Here is a 24,350-nt window from a genome sequence, read left to right as displayed (position 1 = left end):
TTTTTTTTTTTTTTTTTTTTTTTGTCTTTCGTGTTTTTCCGTGTCCGGCAACGGATCGCAACCCTCAGTGTTGCCCCCGTACCGGACCGGGGACCGGCAACGGGATTGCAACCCTCGGCGTTGCTCCCGCGCCTCGCTCAGCCAGTGAGCGGGAACCGGTCTGCATGTGGGATCCGAACCCTCGGGCGGGAGCGCCGCCGCGCTTCCCAAGCGGCGCACTTATCCAGTGCGCCACCAGGCCGGCCTGGGAGAGCCCTTTTGATGTAGATCATCTACCCGCTTCAGGCATACCCAGAAGGCTTCCTCCTCCTCTTTCTCAGGCACTTAACAGGCCCATCCCCTCTTACCTTCAGGTATACCCAGACCCCGTGCGGGTGGTGTCGGTGGGGGTGCCTGTGGCACATGCCTTGGACCCAGCCTCCAAAGCAGCACTGCAGACCTCTGTGGAGCTATGCTGTGGGACGTGAGTCACTCCTTTGTGCTGCCTGGTCCTGGGGCCCTGGATCCTCATTTTTCCTTGGTCTTTGGAGCCAATCACCCTTGGTTTGGGACTCAGACTTCTCCCTTCTCTCCCATCATCCCCCGACTGTCTCCCTGCTCCTGCCCACAGGCACCTGCTACGCACGGGGGCTGTGAGGGACCTGGTTATCATTGGGGAGCGCCAGCTTGCCAAAGGCACCACCCGCCTGCTGGCCATCACTGGAGAGCAGGCCCAGCAGGTCAGTATGCCAGTAGGCCCACAAGACTTCTGGGTGTGGATGGCGGCTCAGGAATGCCCAGCAGTAGAGCCAGTATTGATACATGCACATGATGTGGCCATACCAGCTATTGTCAGCTGGCACCTGTTATGATTATTTGGTGCTGGTGCCTTGATTGGTCCTGATTATTAAATATTTCTAATTTGTCTGTGAGCAGCAATGAGTTGAGAGCCCCTGTCCTGGGGAGGTGAGTATAAGCCTGGCAGCCCTGACCATCCTGTTTCTTCCCTTTAGGCCCGAGAGGTGGGCCAGAGTCTGGCCCAGGAAGTGGAAGCAGCTGCAGAGCGGCTGAATCGAGGCAGTCGGGAGGTGGTGGAGGCACAGCAGCTATCCAAGGACGTGGGACGACTCACTGATGTGAGGGCCACCCTCACCATGGAGCTGCTCCCTACTCTCTCCTGGCCCTGTTCCTTCCTCCATGCCTCCCTGTACCTTTCCAGTCTTTCCCCAGCACTCCAGCTGGGTTGGGCTCCAGCTGGCCCAGATGTTTGTATGCAGGGTGGATGTGGTGGGTGTGGTGTCTTCCCTGACCCTACTGGTCCTTGCTTCAGAGGCTCAGGGAAGGGTGAGGGTGATGCACTGCTTCTGGCCATAGACTGTGGACACTGCCGTGATGCCCCAGTGGCAGCGGCGGGAGCTTCAGGCCACACTGAAGGCACTGCAGCGGCGTGCCAACACTGCCATCCGTAAGCTGGAGATGGGGAAGGTAAGAGGTTTGGCTATACTCACACTCAGAGACGCAGCACACACACTGAGAAGCCTCAGAGGCTGGGGGATGGGGACAGTGGTGGATGTCAGGCTTCCTCCTCCTTCTGCCAGCTGAGAGCCATCACCAGGCCATTCCCCTCACTCTCTCTCTCTGCCAAACTGTGTCTTTCCCCCAACTCCCAAGTCTGGCTCAGATTCTCCCTCCAGGAAGTTCACCAACTTGATTAACACCATTCAAGCCTAATTGCTGCTTGACTGTGGATCCCGTTCCCTTCCACCCCCTTCTGGTCCATCTGTGCTCCCGCCTTCCTACTTTCACCTCCAGATCCTCCTTTCACCTTCAATGGCCTATTTGTAGGGGCCTGGAGCTAGGATGAAAGGGAAGGGGCGAGAGAGGCAGGAAGGGTACAGGTGGGACCCAGAAAAGAGGCCATCCTAGGCAGACCCTCTGCCACCTCTGCTCAGAGCTGATGACCTTTGCTGGGAGAGGGGGAAGCAGGGAGGGGATTGCTGTCCTGGAGCTCAGTTTGGAAGTGGGGGCTAATTGGAAACCTGCCTCAGCCCAACCCCTCTGCTATCCTTCCTGCTCCACAGGCTGCAAAGAAAACCCAGGAGCTGCTGGAGCGGCACTCGAAGGGGCCTCTGATTGTGGACAGAGTCTCCACTGAATCCCTCTCAGTGAGTCTTGGCATAGGGGGACTTCCCCAGGGTCTGGGGAGGGCAAAGTCCTGACTGGGAGGGAACTGGGGGAGTCTGGGAAGCTACAGGGTCACCCTCTGTCCTTCGTTTCCCAGGTGCTGGTGAAGGTGGTACGGCAGCTATGTGAGCAGGCCCCCAGCACGTCCGTGCTTCTACTCAGCCCCCAGCCTGTGGGGAAAGTGCTGTGTGCCTGTCAGGTGGCCCAGGTGAGGGAAATGGATAGTAGCCCACCACCCAAACACATCTCCTGGTCCACCCCTCAGATTCCATGCCTTTTATTCCTCCCGATAAGGGAGCCAAGGCTTGGAGGAGGTGGTCTATGAGGACACCCCAGGACAAGGACAGGGAAATTTCCTTGTCCCTAAAAACAGCCCTCCCCTGACAGAAGGCACTGTGAGATTCCCTAATTACCACCCCCTCCCAGGCCTTACATCCCTTGTAAACAAGTAGCAGACATTCATCAACCTCCATACATATTCCCAGCCTAACCCTTCTCGTGTCTGCTCACCTGAATCCCCCCCACCCCAGATGCCATGCCAGGCTGGGGAGGGGGTGCTGATCTCTCGTGACTCCACTCTCAAGGGTACATCAAGCATCAAGTGGATGCTGGCCCGGAGGGCTGCTATGCATCGCATCCCCTTCTGATTCTGTCCCCAGGGTGCTACACCCACCTTCACAGCAGAAGCCTGGGCACTGGCCGTGTGCAGCCACATGGGGGGCAAGGCCTGGGGCTCTCGAGTTGTAGCCCAGGGCACCGGAAGCACTGCTGACTTAGAAGCTGCCCTCAGTACAGCCCGAGCCTACGCCCTCAACCAGCTCTGACCCAGGCCCACCCAAGAACCTACATGGACTAAAGGGAAGCACCAGGAGACCTGAAGGAGCCAGTAGAACCACCCTGCAGGCTGAAGCAGAGGACTAGAGGCTGGAGGCCGAGGGGCTGAGCCAAAGCGGGCCACCTGGGCCGGGCCCTACATGACACAACGAGATATGGGCTGGGCCTGGGCCCAGAGACACACCCCTTTTGGTTAATGTGAAGATGTGGGCTATTGTGGCTGTTTGCTCATTAAAAAATCTTTCACAGAGGATAAGCTCCTGAAGGTTCTTTTACTTAAAAAAGCAGTCATTCCCCTGACAGCAACCTGGTATGGGTAATCCATCACAAGTCTGAACTCTCACACTGGCTGAAAGGCCAACCAGTATCTAAATCAGGACCATCTTCATCGCCACCATGATGACCATCCGTGCTCAGGTTCTGCATGTTGGACTATACTGTTTACCAACAAAGGGCTCCCTGGCTACCAAGATCCAGAACTGTCATGTGAAAATCATTACAGCAGGGTCAACTCTCTCTGGTGTCACTTAATAACAATGACTTCTTGTTTTAATTAAGGCCCTGCTGATTTATTGGTAAATTGAGCAACAGATACTGGTTGGCTGAGAATGTGGCGAGCGCCAAACAGACGAGCCCTATCCTTGTGAAGCTTGCTTCCCCTGGAGGAAACAGGCAATGAAGAGAAAGAGGAGGGTGTCAGATGTGATGAGGTCTGTGGAAAAAAAACAAGAACGGAGATCAGGAGGCTGGAGGTGGTGTTACTGCCTCACCAAGAGGTGACATCCAAGGAGGGAGCTGGGAGGTGAGGGTGTGAGCCACACGGAAATCTGAGGGAAGAGCGTTTCAGGCTGAGGGAACAGCCAGTACAGAGGTAGGAATGAGGGGGCCAGAGCCACTGAGCAGTGAGCCAGGACAGCGGCAGGTGATGGGTCGGAGAGGGCGGGGTCAGATCAATGATACGCTTTTTCAAACAAGTTGCACAGCACATGCCCCATGCCTGAGCTGAAGCTGGAAATTGGCAGTTCAAAGCAGGAGGAAGCCAAGGGATGGAGGGAATCCACCCACCCAGGACCGAGACAGGCGCTAGAGCTCTGCCTCTGTTCCCAAATCTCTCTTGCTAGAAGGAAAGGACCTCAGGGGATCTGTCTTCAAGTCAAGGGCTCCCTGGTTACCAAGTTCTGGGGCTGTCTAGTAAAAATTATTAGAGCAGAGTAGGCCTTGCTGGCATTCCCTGCATGAGTTCTCATTCTAATTAAGGCACTGATGATTTGTTAGTCACTGATGAAGGCTTGAAGGATCCGAATCCCTGGTCCCTGGCCCCTGACTGCTTGCAAAGCTTTACCTCAGGATCTTGGCAACTGCAGCTGTAGCCACTATTCAGTGGTGCTCACCCAGGCCCAGTTCCTATAGGCTCCTCCATGGGCACCAAGGTGAGGAGTTGTGGTGCCCCCGTTTTATTGATGAGTTAACTGAGCTTCTGAGATGTTAGCTTATCCAAGGTAACCAACCAGTAGCATCCGCAGAGCTGAATCTAAAGCTAAGCTCTGACTTCATGTTAAACCCACCACGCCAGCTGCCTCTCCCCTCCTAAAGGACAATATCTTTTTTTTTGCCAGCTAACCTCCTGAAGTCAGTCACTCCTGCCCTCCAGGAAATCAGGGACACCAATCACATCCTATCACACCAGAGCTGGAAGGGGGTTTTGGCACCAGCCTTGGAGCTGTATGCAGGAGCACTGTGGGGCCTGGAACCTTCCTGACTCTGGTGCCAGCCGGGCTGTCTACATCCTGGAGAATGGGGGTAAGGTGCCCTCCTGCAGGGCCTCAGGGGAGTTCCAGCGACTCCTGTAGGTGCTTTCTGTTGTCCCACCTTCCCCTGATGCTCCTCCTGGACCATCTCCCCGCCCCCACAGTCCTAACCATTTCCACACGAAAGGTACCAAGAAGGCACTGCCGCGTGTCCCCATCCACCTCCCCACACGAAAAGCCCACCCGTTCCGAAGCATGTCCCCTAGAAACACAAAAAATAATAAGGCCAGAGTTCCCACTACCGCCCAGTAGATTCCATGGAAACTTCCCGAGGCAAGGCCTGGCTGCCTTGCGAGTCAGTGAGCCGCGTGCCAGGCGTGCCGCGGCAGCCACCGAAGGACCCGCTGTGCGCACGACCCGCCCCCTAGCGACGCGGGGCGTCCCTAACAACGAAGGCGCGTGCCCGGGCTCCGGGAGCTGGTGAGACGGCCTTCGGGTCTCCCCTGTTGGGCCCCCACTCATGCCGGTGGGGCCCTAAGCCCCCACAGGCCCAAAGCCCGCAGACGGCCATCGCTTTGGCTCCCCACATTCCCGCAGCGGGGAAGGACCGGTCTGTACCTATAGGGGGTCCCCCCAACCCCATCCCCGCGGGGCGGGACCGTGCCTCTTCACTCAGCACAGTCACTGCAAACTGGCTGGGGTCTGGGTAAGGGCCGGGGAGGGGGACCGTGGAAAGGAGGGAGAAAGTGGGATTGCGGGTAGGTCGTGGGGAGCAGCAGCCCTAAGCCCCGGGGCCCCAGTCTTCTCAGAAAGGCTGACCCTTCCTCAGCTCCCGCGGCAATCCCTCCTTCAGGTCCCTCCCACCGCGCCGCCAGGTCTCCTTGGTTTCCAGTGCTGCTTCACCCCAGGTAGGATGGGGGAGGGACCCGCTGGCCTTTAGAGCTGGGCTTCCCTGCTGGGGTGACTGAGTTGAAGGTGAGGATGAGGGGTGGGGAGCCAAGCCGCTGCAGCCCATTTTGACACAACAGACCTGAGTGGGCAGGAGCCGGGAGGGGGACCAGGGGTTATGATGAGTGTGCTGACTGTTTCACTGGGCCAAAGACCAAGCATGCTGGGCCTAGGCTTTGTCATAGGAAAGTTTTTGCCCCTCTTCTTGTGATTCCGCAAACTGGGAATTCCCAACTTGCCCCAAGATAAGACATGGTGGGTATGAAAGAGATCAAGGCAGGTGTAGACAAGAACCCACGGCCCTGAAGACAGGTGTCTGAGGAGGGGTCTCCTTAGAGGATCCTGGAGAGGAGGGCTGGGGCGTTAGCTGACAAGGCAGAGGAAGCCATGTCAGAGAGTGGGTGGAGAGCCCGAGAGGCTGTCGGGCAGGCCATCCAAGCCAAGACAGCTGAGGGAAGTGTTCCTGGGCACAGAGGTGCTCCCAGGCCAGAAAGGAGGCTGGGTGCCTCTGCCTCTCAGGTAGGAGGGAGGACAGGGAGGACAGCTGAGGACCAGGGCTGTGATGAGCAAGAAGGCGGGAGGGCTCCCCAACGACATCATCAACTCTCCCATTTGGGCAGGTGGGAGGAGCCTCTGCCCAGAATGGTTAGATTTACCTGGGGACGGATGGAGGAGGTCTGAGACCTTCTCTGTGAGCAGGGGTCATGCTGGGTCTGTGAGGAACACGGAAGGCCCCACGTGAGCCTTGGGGCAGGAGAGCACAACTTGGCAGTATTCTCTTGGGTGTCCATGGAGCCTCAAACCAAAGGATACAGGCAGTGGCCCAGCTTTGTGGAAGGTTCCCATGCCCAGCAGTGGATTGTACTGTTTAGGTCAGCACCAAAGACGGTAACTCTGGGCTCCACGCTGGTGACAAGAGAACTCATGAGCTGGAGAAAGTGGATGGCCCACTGGAAAAGTGCTGTGCATGACTAAGGCAGGAGCAATTTATGAAGCAACCCCAGCATCTCATGGAAGTAAGAGAGGGCATTGGACAGACATAAACTCAAACCTCAGCTTCTCCACTTACTACCTAGTTGATGTTTAGCAAGTTACTTAAGCTTTAACATCCCCATTTTACAGATAAAGAAACTGAGGCTTAGTGGGTTTAAGTGACTTGCCCACAGTCTCACAGATGCTAGAGGCAGAGTGGAGATTTGACCTGATGCAGTACAACTCCTGAGTACTTAGCCAGCTGCCATACTGCCTCCTGCTATGTACACACTATTGAGGGCCTAGAGCTCAATAAGTCATAGCTATATATAGACAAGGATATGGTTCACAGAACACCTGTCCACCAGTTACGAGCCATCAAAAATGAGGACAACCCTGACCAAACTGGAGCATCTCATCACTTTACATTACCTATGCGTGGGCATATAGAGAGCAGCCTTAACACTCAACCCTTTGAGCAATGGCTTGCTCTGGATGTTGTTCCCAGAATGTAATTTCAGGACCCTGGACCCTGATCCTGACGACACAGAGTAGGGGTCTGGGGGGAGGGTTGGCCTTTCCTCAGGGATTGTGGTCCTGGATTGGCTTTGAGTGATGCTAAAGATATGGCCATGTGAAGCCCAGCAGGCTGGTGAAGCAGATCCCAGAGAGATCAGAAGCCACTGCGCATGTTTCTTTTCTCCCACTTTTCCCCTCCAAGGAGAGGGTGTGCCCTTAGATGGGGACACCAGAGGGTGGCACAAGGAGCACTCACTCCCATTGGCCCCAACCTCTCTGGAATGTCAGAGAGGACTCCTGCCCCAGAGAAGCACCGGAGTCTTGAACACGATTCCAGTCTTCAAACTCTGGGTTTCTCCGACTCCCCCACAGCTTTCCCAGGGAGAGAAGGTTCCAGAGAGGAAGGTGGCCTCTGCCTTCTCATTCTCCTGTGGTCCCTCCCCATGTCTCCCCTCTTGGTGGCACATTCCCCTTGCTCCCTTTTGGAACTGAAACTCATTCACACTGAGATGTAGAGGATATATAGAGATTTATAGGTATTATATATAACATACACATGATATATACTATATATAATTTCTATACACTTAAACTGTCAAACTGTCAGAATAATATATTACATGACTTAGACATACTTTTATTTTTTTCTTTTGGTGGCTGCCTGGTATGGGGATTCAAACTCTTGACCTTGGTGTTACTTCTACATTTTCTAAAAATTTGCAACATTAGTGTCAGTATATACAAGAGATCTTCAAAAAGTTTATGAAAAGATTGGAAAGAATTCTCTTTTAATTCTATTTTCCCATGAACTTTTTGAAGTACCCATGTATTTCATAATTTAGTGTGTTTTCGTTTGACCTAAAACGATGGGATGCGTTTTTAAAAAGCAGTTCAAGTTTAACATATGAATATATGCACACATGCATATGTAATATTAAGATTTCAGGGATGAAAACCTTATGTTAGGACAAGGAAAGTCTCATAGTTGGGAGCTCTCCCAGCCTAGGGAGCCCCTCCTACTTCCCAAGGAGTAGGAACATGCTTTCTTCTTTCCTGCTGGAGGGTGGGAAAATGTGAACAGGGGACACACCAAGTGACTGTGGAAGGGCAGTGCCTCGTGATTAGAGGCAGGAGATCTGCCCTCAGGCCCTGGCCCCAGCCCTCACAGGTGTCCCAGAGCCAGTCATTTCCTGTTCTGGTCCTCAGTTTCTTCATCTGTCAAATAGGAATAAAGAAGCCCTTGCTGCCTCCCATACAGCAAGGTGGCTGAAGACTCCAATGAAAGAATCGTTCTGTAAGGACCTTGTAACTGTTAAGTGCTGAACAATTGTAAGTTGCTGATACTGTCCCAGGCCTGGAGAGAGGGGATATGAGACTGGGGGCTCAATGTGGTCAGGAGAGGAAAAGGCCACAGGAGTTTGATATCAGGCCCTGTGAGTAATAACCTGGCGCCTTTGGCCCTTCTCAGCTATACCATTGAACTATTGCATCTACTGATTTAGGATTTTCCTCATAATTTCATTCACCAAACTGTGAGTCTATCAAAATGGTCAGGACCCTTTGGTCACATAGGGGCAGAAACCCAGCTTCAGCAAAAGGGACTCAGTAGAAAGCTGCCAAGTTTGGTCACATAGTTGAAGGAACTGCCGAAGAACCAGGCAGTTCTTGGAGCCTCAGGGACTAGAAATAGGGATTAAAGATACCAGGGGGCTCTCTCTGTCTTTCATTTCTGCTGCTCTCTGCCAAGCTTCATTCCCTCCTGCTGCAGACAGGCCTCGTGCATGTGAAGGGAAATGACTTCCAGCAGCAGGGGATCCAGATCCTTCAAGTACATATGTCCTTGTGTCTACCTCCACTCGGACAAATCCCAAGAAGGACTCTGATTGGCTTGCATCAGGTAGCCACCCCTGAACCAATCACTCTGTCTAATAGGATACTCTTATCGGCAGCCCCAAACACCAGCTAACTCACCTCACGCAGGCCTGGCCCTGGGCTAGGGATTAGAGATCAGAGTGAACAGGAAACAGCCCTGCACCTTGAGGAGCTCACAGTCTAGTGTGAGTGTGGGAAGAGGGTGGGCAGTCAGATCACTGAAGTGACCTAGGTACTAGAGAAGGGAAGGGCTGACAAAGGAAGGAGTTATTTGGGGGGTGGGGACAAGAGAGGCTGAAAGGCTTCATAGAGGAAGTAATGCTCAAGCTCAGACTCAGAAAACCAATGATTGTCCCATTCCCAGGCTGAGCTGGTGAGAAATGCCTTCCAGGCACAGGGAAGAGCTTGAGCAAAGGCTGGGCAGCATGGAGAGCTGGAGAGCCTTATATACCAAGCTGAAGAAGATGGGTTTTATCCAGTGAGTGGTGGTAAACCACTGAAGGGCTTGCATGGAGGCCTGCCATGGTGGCTGAAGGAAGGCCAGATAGGAGAGGACCAGACCAGGTGCCAGAGATCAGCTCCTGAGCAGCCAAAGCAATGCCCTGAGCAGAGAGTGAGGCCCCAAGCTGAGGCAGCTGCAAGAAAGGAGAGGAGAGGCTGCAGAGGTGGGAGGCAGCACTAAATCAGTAACTAGGTGTCAGGGCCAAAGGAGAGAGATGACTCCCTGGAATCTGGCTAGATTGAGTTTGAGGGACCGGGGAGGCATCCCAGTGGACCCGAGTCTGGAACTCTGAGGAGAGGCGAGAGCTGGAACCCATCAACAGTAGTGAGGTGGGGCAAGCATGGCAGAATCCTGAGGGACCTCAACACATGGGGGCTGGGCAGAGTGGGGGATGTCTGCATGGAAACTTTTTTGAAAAAGAATGGTCAGAGAGTTAGAAGGAGAGCCAAGAGAGTGGCATGCCAGGTAGTGGTTCCATGACCTGCCAAGAGGCGAGCCACACTTTATATCATTATCATAACATTGATAACAGGGAGGCAAGGAGTTCGTTTTGCTCGTTATCCTTTCATCCTCTGTTTTCTATTTTATTCATTTTTTTTAAATAAATTTTTAAACAGATTTGGAATTAAAATCCTCCTTAGAAGAATTCTCTGTGTCTGGTAATAATTTGCCAAAAATCTTTTTGTAATATTTATTTTTTAAAAAATCAAGAAGTGATTAAGTGAAGATTATCACCTCTGACCCTATTATACAGTTAATGTTTCCAACATTTGCCTTAAAAATGACATCAGACCTCATGATGTTTCTGTAGGTGTTGAAGGATGGTAGGGGCTCTTTTTTGTATCAGGCGTGCACATGGCAGGCACATGGAGAAGGCTCTGCCCGTTGCTTCTGAGGAGTTGGTTCAGGGCCCTGGAACACACCCCTGGATGGGTCCCGCTGTCATGCCCAGAGGCAAGCTGCAGACACGAGACAGAAGCAAGGGCAATTAAGGCCAGACCTCAGGAAGAGTTGCCCATTTCCTGAGAGAGTCAGGTACTAGGCAGTGAGATTAGGGCCACACCACTCCAGAGGGCATCCCGCCTGGCCCCTGGGGCCAGAGTGGGTTCCCCAGGGTGTGGCCTCCCAGGAGGAAGAAGGGGCTGCCTACCAGGATGGTGAAGCCAGGTGGTGGTGTTATGTCTGAAGCGCCAACTCCAGGGCAATGCCTACCAGTAAGCTGGGGCTCCCTCTGCCAAGCCTGGACCTGCTCCCCTAGGTGTGGTCCACAGATGTCCTGGGACACATCTGTGACTAAGAGGAATACCAGAATGTTTTAGGCCAGAACTTGGAGGGAGCCCAGGAGCCTAGATGTGGCAATGGCAGGAGCAGGACTGGCCTGTTGCCTCTGACCCCCTTCCATTGCCTCTGTCCTGCTGTCTGTCCAGCCCCAACACCACCACTGCCACCTTGCCCTTCGCATCTCCCCAGAAATAGGGAAGGGCCTCAGAAACCTTGCCTCAGTCAAAGATACCATCTCAAGTCAGCACTCAAGAAGCAGGTCTCCAGGGTATAGTCTCCCCAACCTAAGACCCCTGCCCTTCACAATGCCTTCATCCTCCACGCACCCTCAGTACCCTTTTCAAATATTATTAATGAAATATCATCTCAAAGGAATTTCCACAACAGCCCACATAGGAAGATATTATCCCGTTTTACAGATAAGGAAACTGAAACTCAGATGGGTTAAGTAACTTGGCCAAGGTCATACAGCAAGAAACTGGCAAAGCCAGAAATGCAAAATCAGTTGGTGCTTCTAAGTACCATCCCCTTCCAGCCCCACTCTCTAAGGGGCCATTAGTCAAAAAGCATGAGCTGGTTATTCCATAATTCCAGGCCCGATTTGTTTCTGAATTTGCATTTGATTTGCATAAGGGGTGTCACAGTACATAGATATCTTCCCTACACTGCCCCTTTCCCTCCATCCCAGCTCTCAGCCAGGCTTTTCCTCCTTGAGATGCCTGGCAGGCTGGGGAGCACCATCTGGTCCCTCCCTGTGCCAAGGATGCCTTTGCTGGTTCAGAGTGTTCTCTCCCACCGGCCACTACACAGTGTACCGAGTCAGGGTGCAAATCTGAGAGCAAACCTCCTGAAGGAGGAGCTGAGTGCCAGGCAGCCCCATTTCCGCCCGCAGGTATCAGGGCAGGGGCACCTACAGCAAGGGTGCAGGAATGGGCAAATGGGGGAGGGTCACCCGACCCAGACACATCCTCCGTCTTCCGTCTTCAGCCCCAGATTTAGCTGCCTTCTCACCTCCCACGCCTGCCCACTGCTGTCTGGAATGCTGGGAGGCTGGGAGAACTAGCAGGAAGACTGGGATGGGGAGAGGGACGGGAGAGAGCCCAGAGTCCAAGCCATCAGAGGGGATGATGGCAGGACAGGGCATGGGTCTGGTTCCCCTCTCCTCTCTCTCTCAACCTGCCCTGCCCAGAATGTCAGTCACAGGCGCAATGTGCCTATTGAACCGTCAGATTTTGTTGGCTTACTATGAAAACATATATGTAAAATATCTTATTAATAATTTAAATATTTATTACATATTTAAATGATAATATTTTGGATATACTGGGTTAAATATATGATTAATTTCATCTGTTTCTCTTTGTTTTGTTTTGGGTTTCTTTGGCAGTTGACTGGTATGGGGATCTGAACCCATGACTTTGGTGTTATAAGGCTACACTCTAACCAACTGAGTTAACCAGCAAGCCCCAATTCTTTACTTTTTTAATGTGGGAACTAGAAAATTTAAAATAACATAATATGACTTGCATTTTGTCTTGCATTATTTTTCTCTTGGCCAGTACTGTTCTCAATCCCTTTCTCAGGGGTCAGGTAGTTGCTGTTCTATAAAATACTTAGTGCAGGGAGCTGTTTTGACTAAATAGTTCTTTATTATACCTTGGTCTTTTGGCAATACACAGCCTCACCCCTCACCCTCAGAGGGTGTACCATGTAGGTTTCAGAGTATGAACTTGATAGACTGAGTTTAAATTCATCCTTGTTATTCATAAGCTGTATGACATTGGGGGCAAGCCAATGAACCTCTCTGTGCTTCAATTTCCCATCAGAAAAATGGGAATATGAGTGCCTATCTCAAGAAAGCTTCTGTGAAAATAAATGAAGTAATAGGCATAAAGAACTAAAAAGTGTGTCTGGCACATACTAAAATTTTGGGCTGCTCCTCTACAGTTCCATGTGTCAGACAATATACTATGCCTTTGTATACATTATTTTATTCACTCCTCCAAAGAATCCTACTGTTAACTGTTACCTTCATTTCACAAAGGCAGTATCTGAAATTCAGAGAGGTTCAGTAACTTGCTCAAGGCCAAACAGCTAGTCAGTGAGGTTTGCTCCTGATCTGCTCCACTCTAGAAATGGAACCCTAAGCACCACTCTATGCTCTCTCTTGGTAAATGCCCACCAAGACCCTCCAAAGTAACACCTCTACCCTCTTCCTCTTGCTCCAGGTTCCCAGCTGCATCAAGAACCTGCCAGTCTGAGAGGCTTCCTGTCACAGGTCACCAAAGCACTACCTGCCCCTCCATTGCTAGCCCCCAGCATGCAGGACACCCTAACGACACCGACAGTGTTAGCCCGTAGCCGGTCCTCAGTCTCCATCCAGGACCGGTCCTCCACTGTAGAGCAAGCTTCAAACACAGGCCAACCACCCTTGAAGCCATCAGTTGTGACACTCCCTGCAAAGTCCAAGAACCCCAATTCTGGGGCCAAGTTGCATCGGATGCGCCGGATCATTGCTGAGGATGCTGAATGGTCACTGGCCACTGTGCCCCTCCTCACTGAGCTCTGCATTCAGCACATTGTCACGAATTTCCATAGTGAGTCTGTCCCTGCCTTGGGTGGGAAGGGGAAGGCCAGGAGTGGGCACTGCCTGGAGCCGAGGCCTCAGAAGCTGGGTCCTGGGGCAGCCCCTGCCCTCCCACACAGCATCCTCACACCCACTCAACATTTCCCTTCTACCAGGACCAGGACAATTTTTCCCACTGTCCCCACTTCCAGGCCCCACCAGACTCCCACCCATACTGTGTCCTCCATGCCTATGCCCTCTCCTTGCCTTTTCGACCCTCTTCATCAAAACCCAGCCCAAACCATATTTAGCTCCTCCTCCCAAAAGCCCTCCCTGGTTAGCCACCCTCCACTCTGATGGAGTCTTCCATGTCATGTACGGGTTCTTACTTTGTTCTGTACTATATGCTCTGCAATATTAATCCTTCCCAAAGGTGAGTTGTTGGCCTCTCCTGTCAGATGGGACAGGGTCATCATTTTGCCTACAGCAACTATCACCACCTGACCTAATACATGTTCATTTTATATGTTTATCGTCTGCCTCCCCTCACTAGAATGTAAACTCCAAGAGGGAGGGACTTCCTCTGTTTCGTTCACTCATATCTCCAGCACTTAAAATAGTGTCTGGCACACAGTAGGTGCTCAGGAAATTTTGTTTTGAAATGAATGAATCAAATCAGGTTGGGAGCCTCTGAAGTCAGGGACTGTCTTCTCCATCAGACCAGATTGGACCTGAGATTCTTCCCCAGACTGGGAGCTTCCTGAGACCAGATGTTGAGATGTCCACCTTCAGGCAGGGGACACCCCAAAGCCAGGGGCTGTGTCTCCCCCCTTCAGATTGAGCCTCCCTGAGAGCAGACTCTGTCGCTCCTCTCAGACTGGAGCTCCCTGAGGGTAGGGGAGGGTTTGCCCTTTCCTCAGCATCCCCAGACAGTCCCAGCCTAGGACATCATGTTGTGGTGTACCCAACACTGTGACCCCTACTTTCCTTTCTCTGTTCCCAAAGAAAACCCTATCCTGAAGCAGCTGCTCCCAGAGCACCAGCAGAAGGTCCTGGAACACCTGTCCCCGGACCTGCCACTGGCTGTGACCGCCAACCTAATAGACAATGAGAGCTACTGGCGCCGCTGCTGCATGCAGCGCTGGCCTGTGTGCCATGTGGCCAGGCATGGCGGCAGTTGGAAGCGCATGTTCTTTGAACGGCACCTGGAGAACCTGCTCAAGCACTTTATCCCAGGCACCACGGACCCTGGCGTGATCCTCGACCTGCTGCCGCTCTGCAGGAACTACGTGCAGAGAATCCATGTGGATCAGTTCCTCCCACCCGTGCGGCTACTGCCCCAGCCCTGGCCAGGGGACCAGTCAGACTCAGGCAGCGAGGGAGAGATGGAGGAGCCAGCCATAGGCCACTACCAGCTGGGTGATCTGGTAGCTGGCCTGAGCCGCCTGGAGGAGCTAGATCTGGTGTATGGTGTCAAAGACTGTGGCATGAACTTCGAGTGGAACCTCTTCCTCTTCACCTACCGTGACTGCCACTCCTTGGCGGCCACCATCAAGGCATGCCACACCCTCAAGGTACCATCCTCCACCCCCTCAGAGTCTCCCAGATTCCCCCTCCCCTCCTCTTCCTTCTCTATTACCATCTTCTTCCTTCCTTTCCTTCTCATTCATTTACCGAGTGTATTTTATGCATCCTGCATCAAGCCACTAGGTTCTGGGGATGCAGAGATGAACAAGGCACTGAGCTCCCAGTTCACCAGCCATTTACTCATGGAACGAACATCTGCACTCCAAGCCCTGTCCTAGGTTCTGAAGATACAACCATGAACAAATTATACCATTTGTGCCCTTTGGGGTTAACAGTCTGGTAGGATAAAAAGTGCTAATCTGGGCTGGCTGGTTAGCTCAGTTGGTTAGAGCATGGTGTTATAACACCAAAGTCAAGAGTTCAGATTCCCATACCGGCCAGCCTCCAAAAAAAAAAAAAGAAAGAAAGAAAAGACATATAAACATAAAACTACAACTAGAATAAGGTTGACAGGTTTATCAAATAGAAATGCAGGGTGTCCGGTTAAATATGAATTCCAGGTAAATCGCAAGTAGTTTTTAGTACAAGTATGTTCCAAATATTCCACGGGACATACTTGTTTATCTGAAATTTAATTTTAACTGGGCATCCTGTATTTTATCTGGCAACCCTAACTTGGGATGAATGCTATAAAGAAAAGATGTTCTTGTGAGAGATTATAAAAGGGGCATTTGACCTTACCAGGGAAGGCTTCCCTTAGCAAGTGTCACTTGCAAAGAGATTAGAAGGAGGAGTAGGAGTCATAGTCTAAGGAAAGAGGGAGGAACATTCCAGGCAGAGGGAGTGGGACATACAGGCCTTATGGGCAGAGTGGACATGGCCAGCTCACGGGACTGAAAGAGAAGGCAGTGTGGCAGGGCTGTGTTGGGGGACAGGGGTGGGATGAAGGAGGCAGTCAGTCTGGACTCACTGGGTGAAGGAGGCCTCGTAAAGGAGTTTGTCTTTATCCTTAGGAGCTCTAGGACACCATCCAAGGGTTTCAGGCATAAAGAAAGTAATACTACTAGATTTTATATATGAAAACATCACTCTATTTGTGAAGAATGTCCTGGGCAGGGCAGCAGTGGACGTGGTAGATCACCATGGAGACCATTGCCTAATCCAGGTGAAGACAAGGGTAGTTTGGACTAGGGTAGTGTGTGTGGAGATGGAGAGAAGTGGAGAGATTTAGGAGATATTTAGCAGTTGGTCAACTGGCCCCGCTGGCATAAGGAAGATCTGGAAGAGAAGGAAGGAGGAGGAGATGTCAAGGCTTCTGGCTCATGAGACCAGATGGCTGCAGGGGCCATTTGCAGATACAGGCAATGTGGGAAGAGGACCAGTTTTGAGGGAGAAGAGCATGAGTTTCAGTTCAAGGCATCCCAGAGAAAAAGTCATTTCGTTAGTTGGTTGGAGGGTCTGAAGCTTGGCTGAGAGATCCAAACTGAATGTGGAAATGTGTGCCATCTTCATGAAGGTGGCAGCTGAAGCCCTGGATTTGGATGGAGTCTCATAAGGGAGAGCCAAAACGGAGACAAGAAGAGACTGGCATGTGGTCTTGGTGGAAGGAGAGCTTGCCAGGAAACCAGAGGGAGGAGGAAAAGGGGGACATGACATTGTGTCACAGAGCCAGAAGAGGGGCGTACTGTAAGTAGAGAGAGTGAGCAACGGGATGGAATGGAGCTGAGGACTGGATTTGGCCACATGGAGGTCACTGAGGGGGAGCTATTTCAGTGGAGTCCCGGAGCAGGGGCCAGATAGCAGCGGTTTATGGGGAGAGTGGGAAGTGAAGAATGGGGGGCTGTGATCAGCTATTTTGAGAACTTGACTGTGAAGGGGGAAAGATAGAGCAGTAATACGCAAAGACGAGGGATTTGGGTTTTCTTAAGAAGAAACTTGCATATGTTAGAACCAATATGAGGCTCCATCCAATTGCAAGAAAAGGGTTGGCTATAGGAGAAAGGCCGCAGGTTCATTGACCAAGGAAGGTTCCTGAGAAGGCAGGAGGGGTGGCACCTAGGAGTGAGGTGGGGCGGTTGGGCTTGGGCAGAGGGGAGAGGGGATGTGGTGGGTAGCAGTGGTCTGTGTTTGATATCAGAAAATGAGGGGTTCCCATTCAACAGCTGGGAAAGCAGGAGGAGAGTTCACCTGCTGAAAGGGGGCCCGGCAGGGAGGCCCCCTTAAGTATGAGATGGCTGAGAAATGTTGAAATAGTCATTGTAAATTATGAGAGAGTGTTAGCCAGAGAAGCGTAGTTGGATTGGCACACAGTTCCAGTGATACCAACCAGTTCCACCAAGTGACATTTTCCATCATGGCAGTTGCTTGGGCACAAGCATGGAGAAAATAAGAGATTGGGGTTGATCCAGGGTTGGGCCTTTGCCAGAACGATGCAATGAAAAGAGAAGAGACACAGGGCTGGCCCATGGCTCACTTGGGAGAGTGCGGTGCTGATAATGCCAAGGCCACGGGTTCAGATCCCTATATAGGGATGGCCGCTTAGCTCACTTGGGAGAGCGTGGTGCTGACAACACCAAGTCAAGGGTTAAGATCCCCTTACCGGTCATCTTTAAGGAAGAGACACAAAGACTCCAAGCTGGCTAAGAGGGATGTGAAGAAGGGAGAGGACTGAAGGGTAGGGAGAGAGTAGAGGCCAGCCACAGAGAGGTCTCTAGGGAGAGTGGAGGAGAACCAGCCCGTGGGAAGGAGAGGGGAGGGCTCCCATGTACAATATTCATAAAGCTAGCCCCACCCTATCCTTTATTCCTTCATCCCATTGGTTTCCTGCTTCTCACCCTCCCCCACTTTCTCCCTGGTTCCTGCCCTGGCAACCTCCTTCAGAGTTCCTCTCCTTTCCATGGTGGGTCTTAGCCAGATGAGGAGGGCACAGTGTGGAGCTGGGGCATCAAACAGACCTGGATTCCAAACCTGCCTCCACAGCTCAGTCACTGTTGACTCTGGGCAAATGATGCAACTTCCCTGAGCCTCCACTTTCTATCTGTAAAATGGAGAAGACTCACTCTTCATTAGGATATTGAGGGATAGAGATACTGGTTATGAAATGTTTGAGCAGCATACCTAACACATAGTTATTGCTCTATAAATGGTAGCCTTTCTACCCTGCTACCTGCCACCAATTCTGCACTACTCTGCCTTGCTGGGTAGGCCTGCCCCTCCTAAGAACCAGACAGGTGGCCAACACTAGGTGAGCGGAGCCTCACGCCTCTCTGTGGCTCCCTCCTCTACCTGCAAAAGGTAGGTAGGCAACCAGATTATATCTGGCTGGCAGATGCTGTAGACCCTCTACCTGCCCACAGATCTTCAGGCTGACCCGAAGCAAGGTGGATGACGACAAGGCACGCATCCTAATTCGCAGCCTCCTGGACCACCCGGTCCTTGAGGAGCTAGATCTGTCGCACAACCTCATTGGGGACCGTGGTGCACGCGGTGCTGCCAAGCTGCTGAGCCACAGCCACCTGCGTGTGCTCAACCTGGCCAACAACCAGGTGCGTGCACTTGGTGCCCAGTCGCTGGCTCACGCTCTGGCACACAATACCAACCTCATCTCCCTCAACCTACGCCTCAACTGCATTGAGGACGAGGGCGGCCAGGCACTGGTCCATGCCTTGCAGACCAACAAGTGCCTCACCACGCTGCACCTGGGTGGCAATGAGCTGTCTGAGCCCACCGCCACGCTCCTCTCCCAGGTGCTCTCCATCAACACCACGCTCACCAGCATCAACCTGTCCTGCAACCACATTGGGCTGGTGAGCCACTGCTTCTGGGGCCTGTGTGTGGTAGGGGTGGAATCCAATTGCCATAGGGTACTTGCAGGATAACTGTGAAGACCACAGACTTTACATACTACATACTGCATTGAGTATGCATACATACCATGCTAAGGTATATATCCCAATATCCATTATTTTTTCTCTAATCCTCACAGTTATCTAATTATGAGTATTCTTAACCCCACATTCCACATGGAAAATTGAGTCTCGGAGAGGTTAGTGAATTGCCCAAGAGCATCCAGTCAGTAGAAAGTGGCAAAGCTGTGATTCAAACCCAGGATTGAATGAAAGCCTGAGTCCTTTCTAATAGACAGCGTCTTCCTCCCAAACTTCCTTGACCAAGTCAGGGAGTAAGAAATGTAATATACATGAACACCTAGTGAACATATACATAAATACAATATCATTGAAATTTACTTTTACTGCTTGTAATACTGATGTTTTCCTTTATATTCTTCTCTATTTTATTTTTAAAAACACTTCTGTGACCCATTAAATTAACTTTGCAACACACCACTGGGTCACAACCATAGAACAGCAGCATTCTGCCTCCCAACATGAAATTGTTTCACATGGACCCTGGCCCACCCAATCCAGAAGGGGCTAGAGCTGTGAAGACTGTCGAGGAGGGCCCTCTGTGTACTCCACTTAGGCCCTGAACCCTCGACTAAACCTCACCATGAGACCAGTTTTTGGCTCCAAGAGCTTAACCAGGAAATGGCTTAAATAGGAGGAATATTCAGTATGCCCCATAACCAGAAGCCCCAGGGTAAGGAGTTCTGGGGTTGGTAAACCCCTTGGCTTAGTGCCACCCTCTGCTCTGCCCACCCCGGCCATGTGGCGTGGCCTCTCGGGTGTTCCTTTCATGATCCCAAGATGGTTGCTGCAGTTCTGACATCTCACATAGGTCACATGCCCAGAGGCAGAAAAAGGGAAAACATCCCCTTTATTTTCTTTTTAGAATAAGATGAGTCTTCCCAGAAGCCACCCCTTCCAAACTTCTCCCTCACATCTTATTAGACAGTTTTGTCCCACATGCCCACAGCTGAACCAGGGAAATGGAATTACCATCATTGCCAGAGATCCATGTTTTTCAAGTCATTAAGATTGAGAAATCAATTTAGTGGGTTTTGTCCACCATTTTTTGAATGGAATGGATTAGAAGATAGAATATGTCGGTGTGCTGCACAAATAGGTTAATATTGTTTTGTGAAACTTCTGTTTTAGTCACATCTCTAAGTAAATGAGTGTGTGTGATCCGGGGTAGTAATGTAAAATGACCCCTTCCCTTTCACCCCTCTCCCAGGACGGCGGGAAGCAGCTCCTGGAAGGCATGTCAGACAACAAGACCCTCCTGGAGTTTGACTTGCGCCTGTCAGACGTAGCCCAGGAGAGCGAGTACCTCATTGCCCAGGCCCTCTGTGCCAACCGAGAAGCAGCCCGCCAGCGGGCCTTGAATCCCAGCCACTTCATGTCACCGATCACTGCCAGTGGCCCTGAGAACTCTGTGGGCTAAGATGGGGGACAGGGCTAGGGCTGTGACCTGACGTGGGTCACTGTCCCAGCCCCATCCTTCCTTTCATAGCCCTGCCATGCCTTACAGAGTGTCACCCTGGTTCAGAGGGGTTAGGAAAGGGGAGACCACAAATACCTTGGAGTGAGTGATCAAGGGCTGAATGGGTAAAGAAGCGAAAAAGGGAAGGGAGCCTAGGATAGGGGAGGACGGAGTATGAAGTGGGGACCCAGCCCCTGTGCCCAGGGAGAGGGTATTACTGGACCCCTGCAAATGACCAATTTCTTCCAGGAATAGGAAAGCCAGAGGTTGCTGAGGGACTATGCCTGCCCAGACTCTCCTGGGGGGATCTGCCCACTTCCCTGACCCCCTTTCCCACCATTTTCCTCTCTACCAAACAGATCCCTGACCTTCAAACACACACACACACACACACACACACACACACACACTCCCCTGACCTTCAAACACACACACACACAAACACACACACACACTCCTCTGGCTACAGCACAGCTATGCCTGGCTCTTTCTGCCACCCTCTCCCCTGCAAATGCCACCACCTCCTTGTTGCTTGATTCTGTTTTAAGTGATCCAGTTGTACAGGCCACACTATCCTCTAATCCCCCAACCTGGGAAGAGGACAACAGAGGTGACAGGAGGGGCTCAAACCCAGTGCCTCCCTTGGGAAGGCAACTGTAGATGATGACTGCTAGGGAAGCGTGGCACTACCCCTGCCAGCCACCCCAGGGAGCTTCTTGGGAAGGGAGGCAGGAGACAAGAAGTGCCACACTAGGAAGGGAAGTCAGTGAGTCATCCGCAACTTTATTATCCACCAGTTTGATTTGTACAATCGCTGCGCTTGGAAATCCATGACAGAAAGGCCACAGTGTGATGCACCCAATTGACAGAGACCTGTCTTTTCCCCAGCCAGGCCCAGCCCAGCCCACAAGCCCTTGGTCCCCAGGACACATGGAGCCTTCCAGGTGCTCCCCATGAGTCCTCATCACTCTGTGGCTGCCCACCCTGGGGCCACATCCCAGGAATCACAGCAGCCCACAGGGCCGCCAGAGGCCCTGACTGATGGGAGTTAGGCTAAGCCCCACCTACCATCCTCCTTGGGTTTAGTGGCCCAGAGCCTCCAAACCCACAGGGGTGTCTGCTCTCCAGGGACTCCTTCTAACAAACAGGCGCTGAGCAGAGCACCCAAGGGGGCTTGGGAATGACTGCATGTGGGTGCCTGTCCAGGCAACCTACAATCTGTCTGTGCCTAACACCCTCTGACAGTTCCAGAGTGCAAACATGTAGGTGTGCGGGTGTGTGAATGTGTGTGTGTGTAGCCACAGCTGCTTGCAGAAGTTCTAATTAGAGAAAAAAGAACATTCAGTATAAAGTTTAATTTTAGAGATTAATTAATTTTCTGGTTTTTATTTTCCCTGGAAATCAATAAAGCTACCAAGAAAATATATCAAAGAATTGGTTTCTCTCTTGTCTGTGCGTGTGTGGGAGTGAGGCTGTCTGTGTGAGAAAACCTAGGCAGAAATGGTCAATACAGGCAAAACTAGTAACAGGGCCCCCCTCCCCTCTTCAGAGACCAGGCTCTGTCTCATGAACAGGCCTGAGCAAGGAGGAACTGAGTTCCTCCCTCCTTGGAGCCAAAGGCTTCCCCCACACAAGGGCATGACATCCACGTGCCAGCTTGCCAAGAACTGAGGCCTGAGGCCCCAACTCACCACCTGCACCTCACAGATGTCCCTTCAGATGAAAGAGGAGTGCTCCAACCTCCAGGCCGCTGAGGAGCACAGACTCAGGGGCCAGGTGGGCACGGCTGCCCAGGAAGACCTTGTGGGCAGCTGTTTCCTGCTGCCCAAGCCTCCCCACTCCCAGCCCCTCCCTCTTTATTCGGCCATCTCTGCGCGAAAGTAAAGCTCAACCCCTTGATGAGCCATGGGCTGTGGTGTCCCCACAATTTGGGCCCCCCATGTCCTCCTGGGAAGGAGGGAAGGGGAGCCAGAGGCAATGTTGCATAGGTGGAGGCCATGCCCATTAGCAGCTGCAGGCCTGGCTGGAGGAAGATGGCAGGGGCTAAAGGAAGGGACAGGGGAGTTCTGATGGCTCAGGCCAAGTGAGAAGCAGCAGGGGTAAGAGATGCCCAGGTGGCCCAAGGGTTATCCTCTCTAGCCTGAAATATGAGCTCAATCCCTGGGCGCTAAATCTGCTGGGAAAACTTTAGCTAGGGAGTTGGGAGGCGGGGGTTGCACACAGACATGCACAATGAAGCACATTGGGGTGGAGGTGGGGGGGGTGGCACAGGGAGAGGAGGCGGTGTCAGAGCTTCAGGAGAACAGGACGTGGGGCCAGCACCCTGGGGTGGTGGCAGGATGCCCCTTTGAAGACCCTGGGACACAAAGCAGGGCTTCAGCTTATGGGACAGGGGAGCATGAGTCAGTCAAAGTCTAGAGAATTCTGCCTCTGACCCTGCCACTGTAATTGAGTATTTCTCGAGTTGGGGCTTATGACAATGTCCTCAGCCCCGCAGGGGCATGTGTGAAGGTCAAGCACACTCCACTCGTTCCCACAGGTCTAGGGGAGGCAAGGGTTGCTGCTCCCCACAGACACCCACACCTTTGGAAGTCCTTTCACTCTACCCTCCACTGCCTTCTCCTTTTTTACCCCCATCTGCTTCCAGAGCTCCCCGTTGTCACCCAGGTCTGTCTCATGCTTTCTCCACGTAGTCACTCACCCTAGCCAGCTTTGACGAGTGCCATCTGGGTGGCATCTCACCCCCTCTAAAGGCAGTAGCCACCCAGAACCCCAGTGAGAAGGCTTCTGAGAGGCTGCAGAGTCTGGAGGAAAGACCGAGGTACACTGCCCTCCACAGTTTACCTGCCCCTCCCCCTGCACCTTGGCAACAGCGAACTCTTCAGAACCAGGGAGAGGGAGGTGTGATGTCTGTGTGGCGAGCACAGCCCCTCCAGGACCCAGACTCCTGGGGCCTGGTGAGATAAACAACCACAGAGGAAGTGGCAAAAAGGAAACCCCAGTCTTTGGGTCCAGCGCCAAGAGGAAGACAGCGCTGGGATGGAGTACTGGGGCTGACACCTAGCCCGATCCGCAGACCCACTGAATTCATCAGCTGGTTGGAAGCCAGCCCTGCTGGTCACCACACCACTGCCCCCTCACAGAGACAGGCCCCAGTGGGGAGAGGCCACAGGGGAAGGAAAGCCCCAAGTTCCCTCCCCCATAGCCTCTGAACCTCCCAGCTGCACAGCGAGGGCCTCTCATTTGTGACGAGACTCAACGCGGGTCCCATAGCACAGCTGACAAATAAGTCAGAAAATCCGCTGAAAGACTGAACGGGAAATCTCGCGTGTGCATGTAGGAAAGGGAGGTGTCCCTTAGGAATTCAGGGGTGGGGCTGGAAGAGACGACTCTGCCAGGGTGGGATTCTCGGGGAGCTACCGACTCCCTCCCTCTATGTACAGGGATGGCGGGGGTCCCAGCCCCATCGGGGTCAGTCCGAGGCGCCCTCACCAACCCCCACCTTGCCGCCATACCCGGCACAGCCTCAGCCACCACCGTGATTTGCCCCACTACGCTCAGGGAGCACAGTCCGGCGAGGGGCAGGTGGGAGCACGGCCCGGGCCTCTCCAGGGGCCAGAGGTCACAGTGAGGTCTCTACGCAGGAGCCGTGGCGGTGCAGCGGCCGATGGCTGTGGCCCAGACACCCCTCCTGCCGGTGGACGATGAGGACGGGGAAGTAAAGAGCGTCGTGGTAAGGGGGCGGCGGCCCGGCCTCCTCCTCGTCGTCGTCCTCATCGTCGCCCATGCTGGCCTGGCTCGACAGCCGCGTCTGCTCCGTGGGGCAGCTCGCCTCGTTGACGCTGCCGCTCCGGCTGCGCCACAGACAGCTGCGCCGAGAGCCGTAGAGACGGCCCAGAGAGAAGCGACTGCCCCCGCAGCCCGCGCCGCCGCCGAGCCCCGGGCCGGCCCGCGGGCTGGCGCAGATGCTCAGGGCGCTGCGCGAGAAGATGGACGAGCTGCTGACGGCGCGCTGGCAGTGCTCGCAGCTGCG

The 24,350-nt window shown here is 52.8% G+C and overlaps 3 protein-coding genes across 3 annotated transcripts in view; 2 read left to right on the top strand and 1 right to left on the bottom strand.

The window, feature by feature from the left end:
• The window catches only part of AARS2 (alanyl-tRNA synthetase 2, mitochondrial), a 12,927-nt gene extending 9,677 nt beyond the window's left edge, over window positions 1–3,250 (top strand). Inside the window, exons 16-22 of the mRNA XM_008572646.1 lie at window positions 354–463; window positions 611–719; window positions 993–1,115; window positions 1,354–1,464; window positions 2,061–2,144; window positions 2,261–2,371; window positions 2,823–3,250. Of these exons, the coding sequence (XP_008570868.1) occupies window positions 354–463; window positions 611–719; window positions 993–1,115; window positions 1,354–1,464; window positions 2,061–2,144; window positions 2,261–2,371; window positions 2,823–2,987 (813 nt within the window). The 3' untranslated portion in view covers window positions 2,988–3,250. The remainder of the gene's footprint in view (window positions 1–353; window positions 464–610; window positions 720–992; window positions 1,116–1,353; window positions 1,465–2,060; window positions 2,145–2,260; window positions 2,372–2,822) is intronic.
• Window positions 3,251–13,074: 9,824 nt separating this feature from the next.
• TCTE1 (t-complex-associated-testis-expressed 1) lies at window positions 13,075–20,643 on the top strand. Its single transcript, XM_008572645.1, has 4 exons — window positions 13,075–13,436; window positions 14,411–14,979; window positions 18,289–18,738; window positions 20,069–20,643. The coding sequence occupies exons 1-4, from the start codon at window positions 13,160–13,162 to the stop codon at window positions 20,276–20,278; spliced, it is 1,506 nt and encodes a 501-aa protein (XP_008570867.1). The 5' UTR covers window positions 13,075–13,159; the 3' UTR covers window positions 20,279–20,643.
• Window positions 20,644–21,079: 436 nt separating this feature from the next.
• TMEM151B (transmembrane protein 151B) overlaps window positions 21,080–24,350 on the bottom strand; it is a 7,573-nt gene continuing 4,302 nt past the window's right edge. The window contains exon 3 of the mRNA XM_008572651.1: window positions 21,080–24,345. Within this exon, the coding sequence (XP_008570873.1) occupies window positions 23,940–24,345 (406 nt within the window). The 3' untranslated portion in view covers window positions 21,080–23,939. The remainder of the gene's footprint in view (window positions 24,346–24,350) is intronic.

Source organism: Galeopterus variegatus, unplaced genomic scaffold, assembly GCF_000696425.1.
Source record: "Galeopterus variegatus unplaced genomic scaffold, G_variegatus-3.0.2 Scaffold813, whole genome shotgun sequence".
In the NCBI taxonomy this organism is placed as follows: domain Eukaryota; kingdom Metazoa; phylum Chordata; class Mammalia; order Dermoptera; family Cynocephalidae; genus Galeopterus; species Galeopterus variegatus.
The sequence above is the reverse complement of the archived record's forward strand: the minus strand, read 5'-3'. Positions and strand labels throughout refer to the sequence as shown.

What these genes read in the sequence shown, in the direction of transcription:
- TCTE1 (XM_008572645.1), top strand. Translation starts at nt 13,160, where the DNA reads ATGCAGGACACCCTAACGACACCGACAGTGTTAGCCCGTAGCCGGTCC. An exon ending in CATTGTCACGAATTTCCATA is followed by an intron (nt 13,437 to 14,410) that starts GTGAGTCTGTCC and finishes CTGTTCCCAAAG; the next exon opens with AAAACCCTATCCTGAAGCAG. An exon ending in AGGCATGCCACACCCTCAAG is followed by an intron (nt 14,980 to 18,288) that starts GTACCATCCTCC and finishes ACCTGCCCACAG; the next exon opens with ATCTTCAGGCTGACCCGAAG.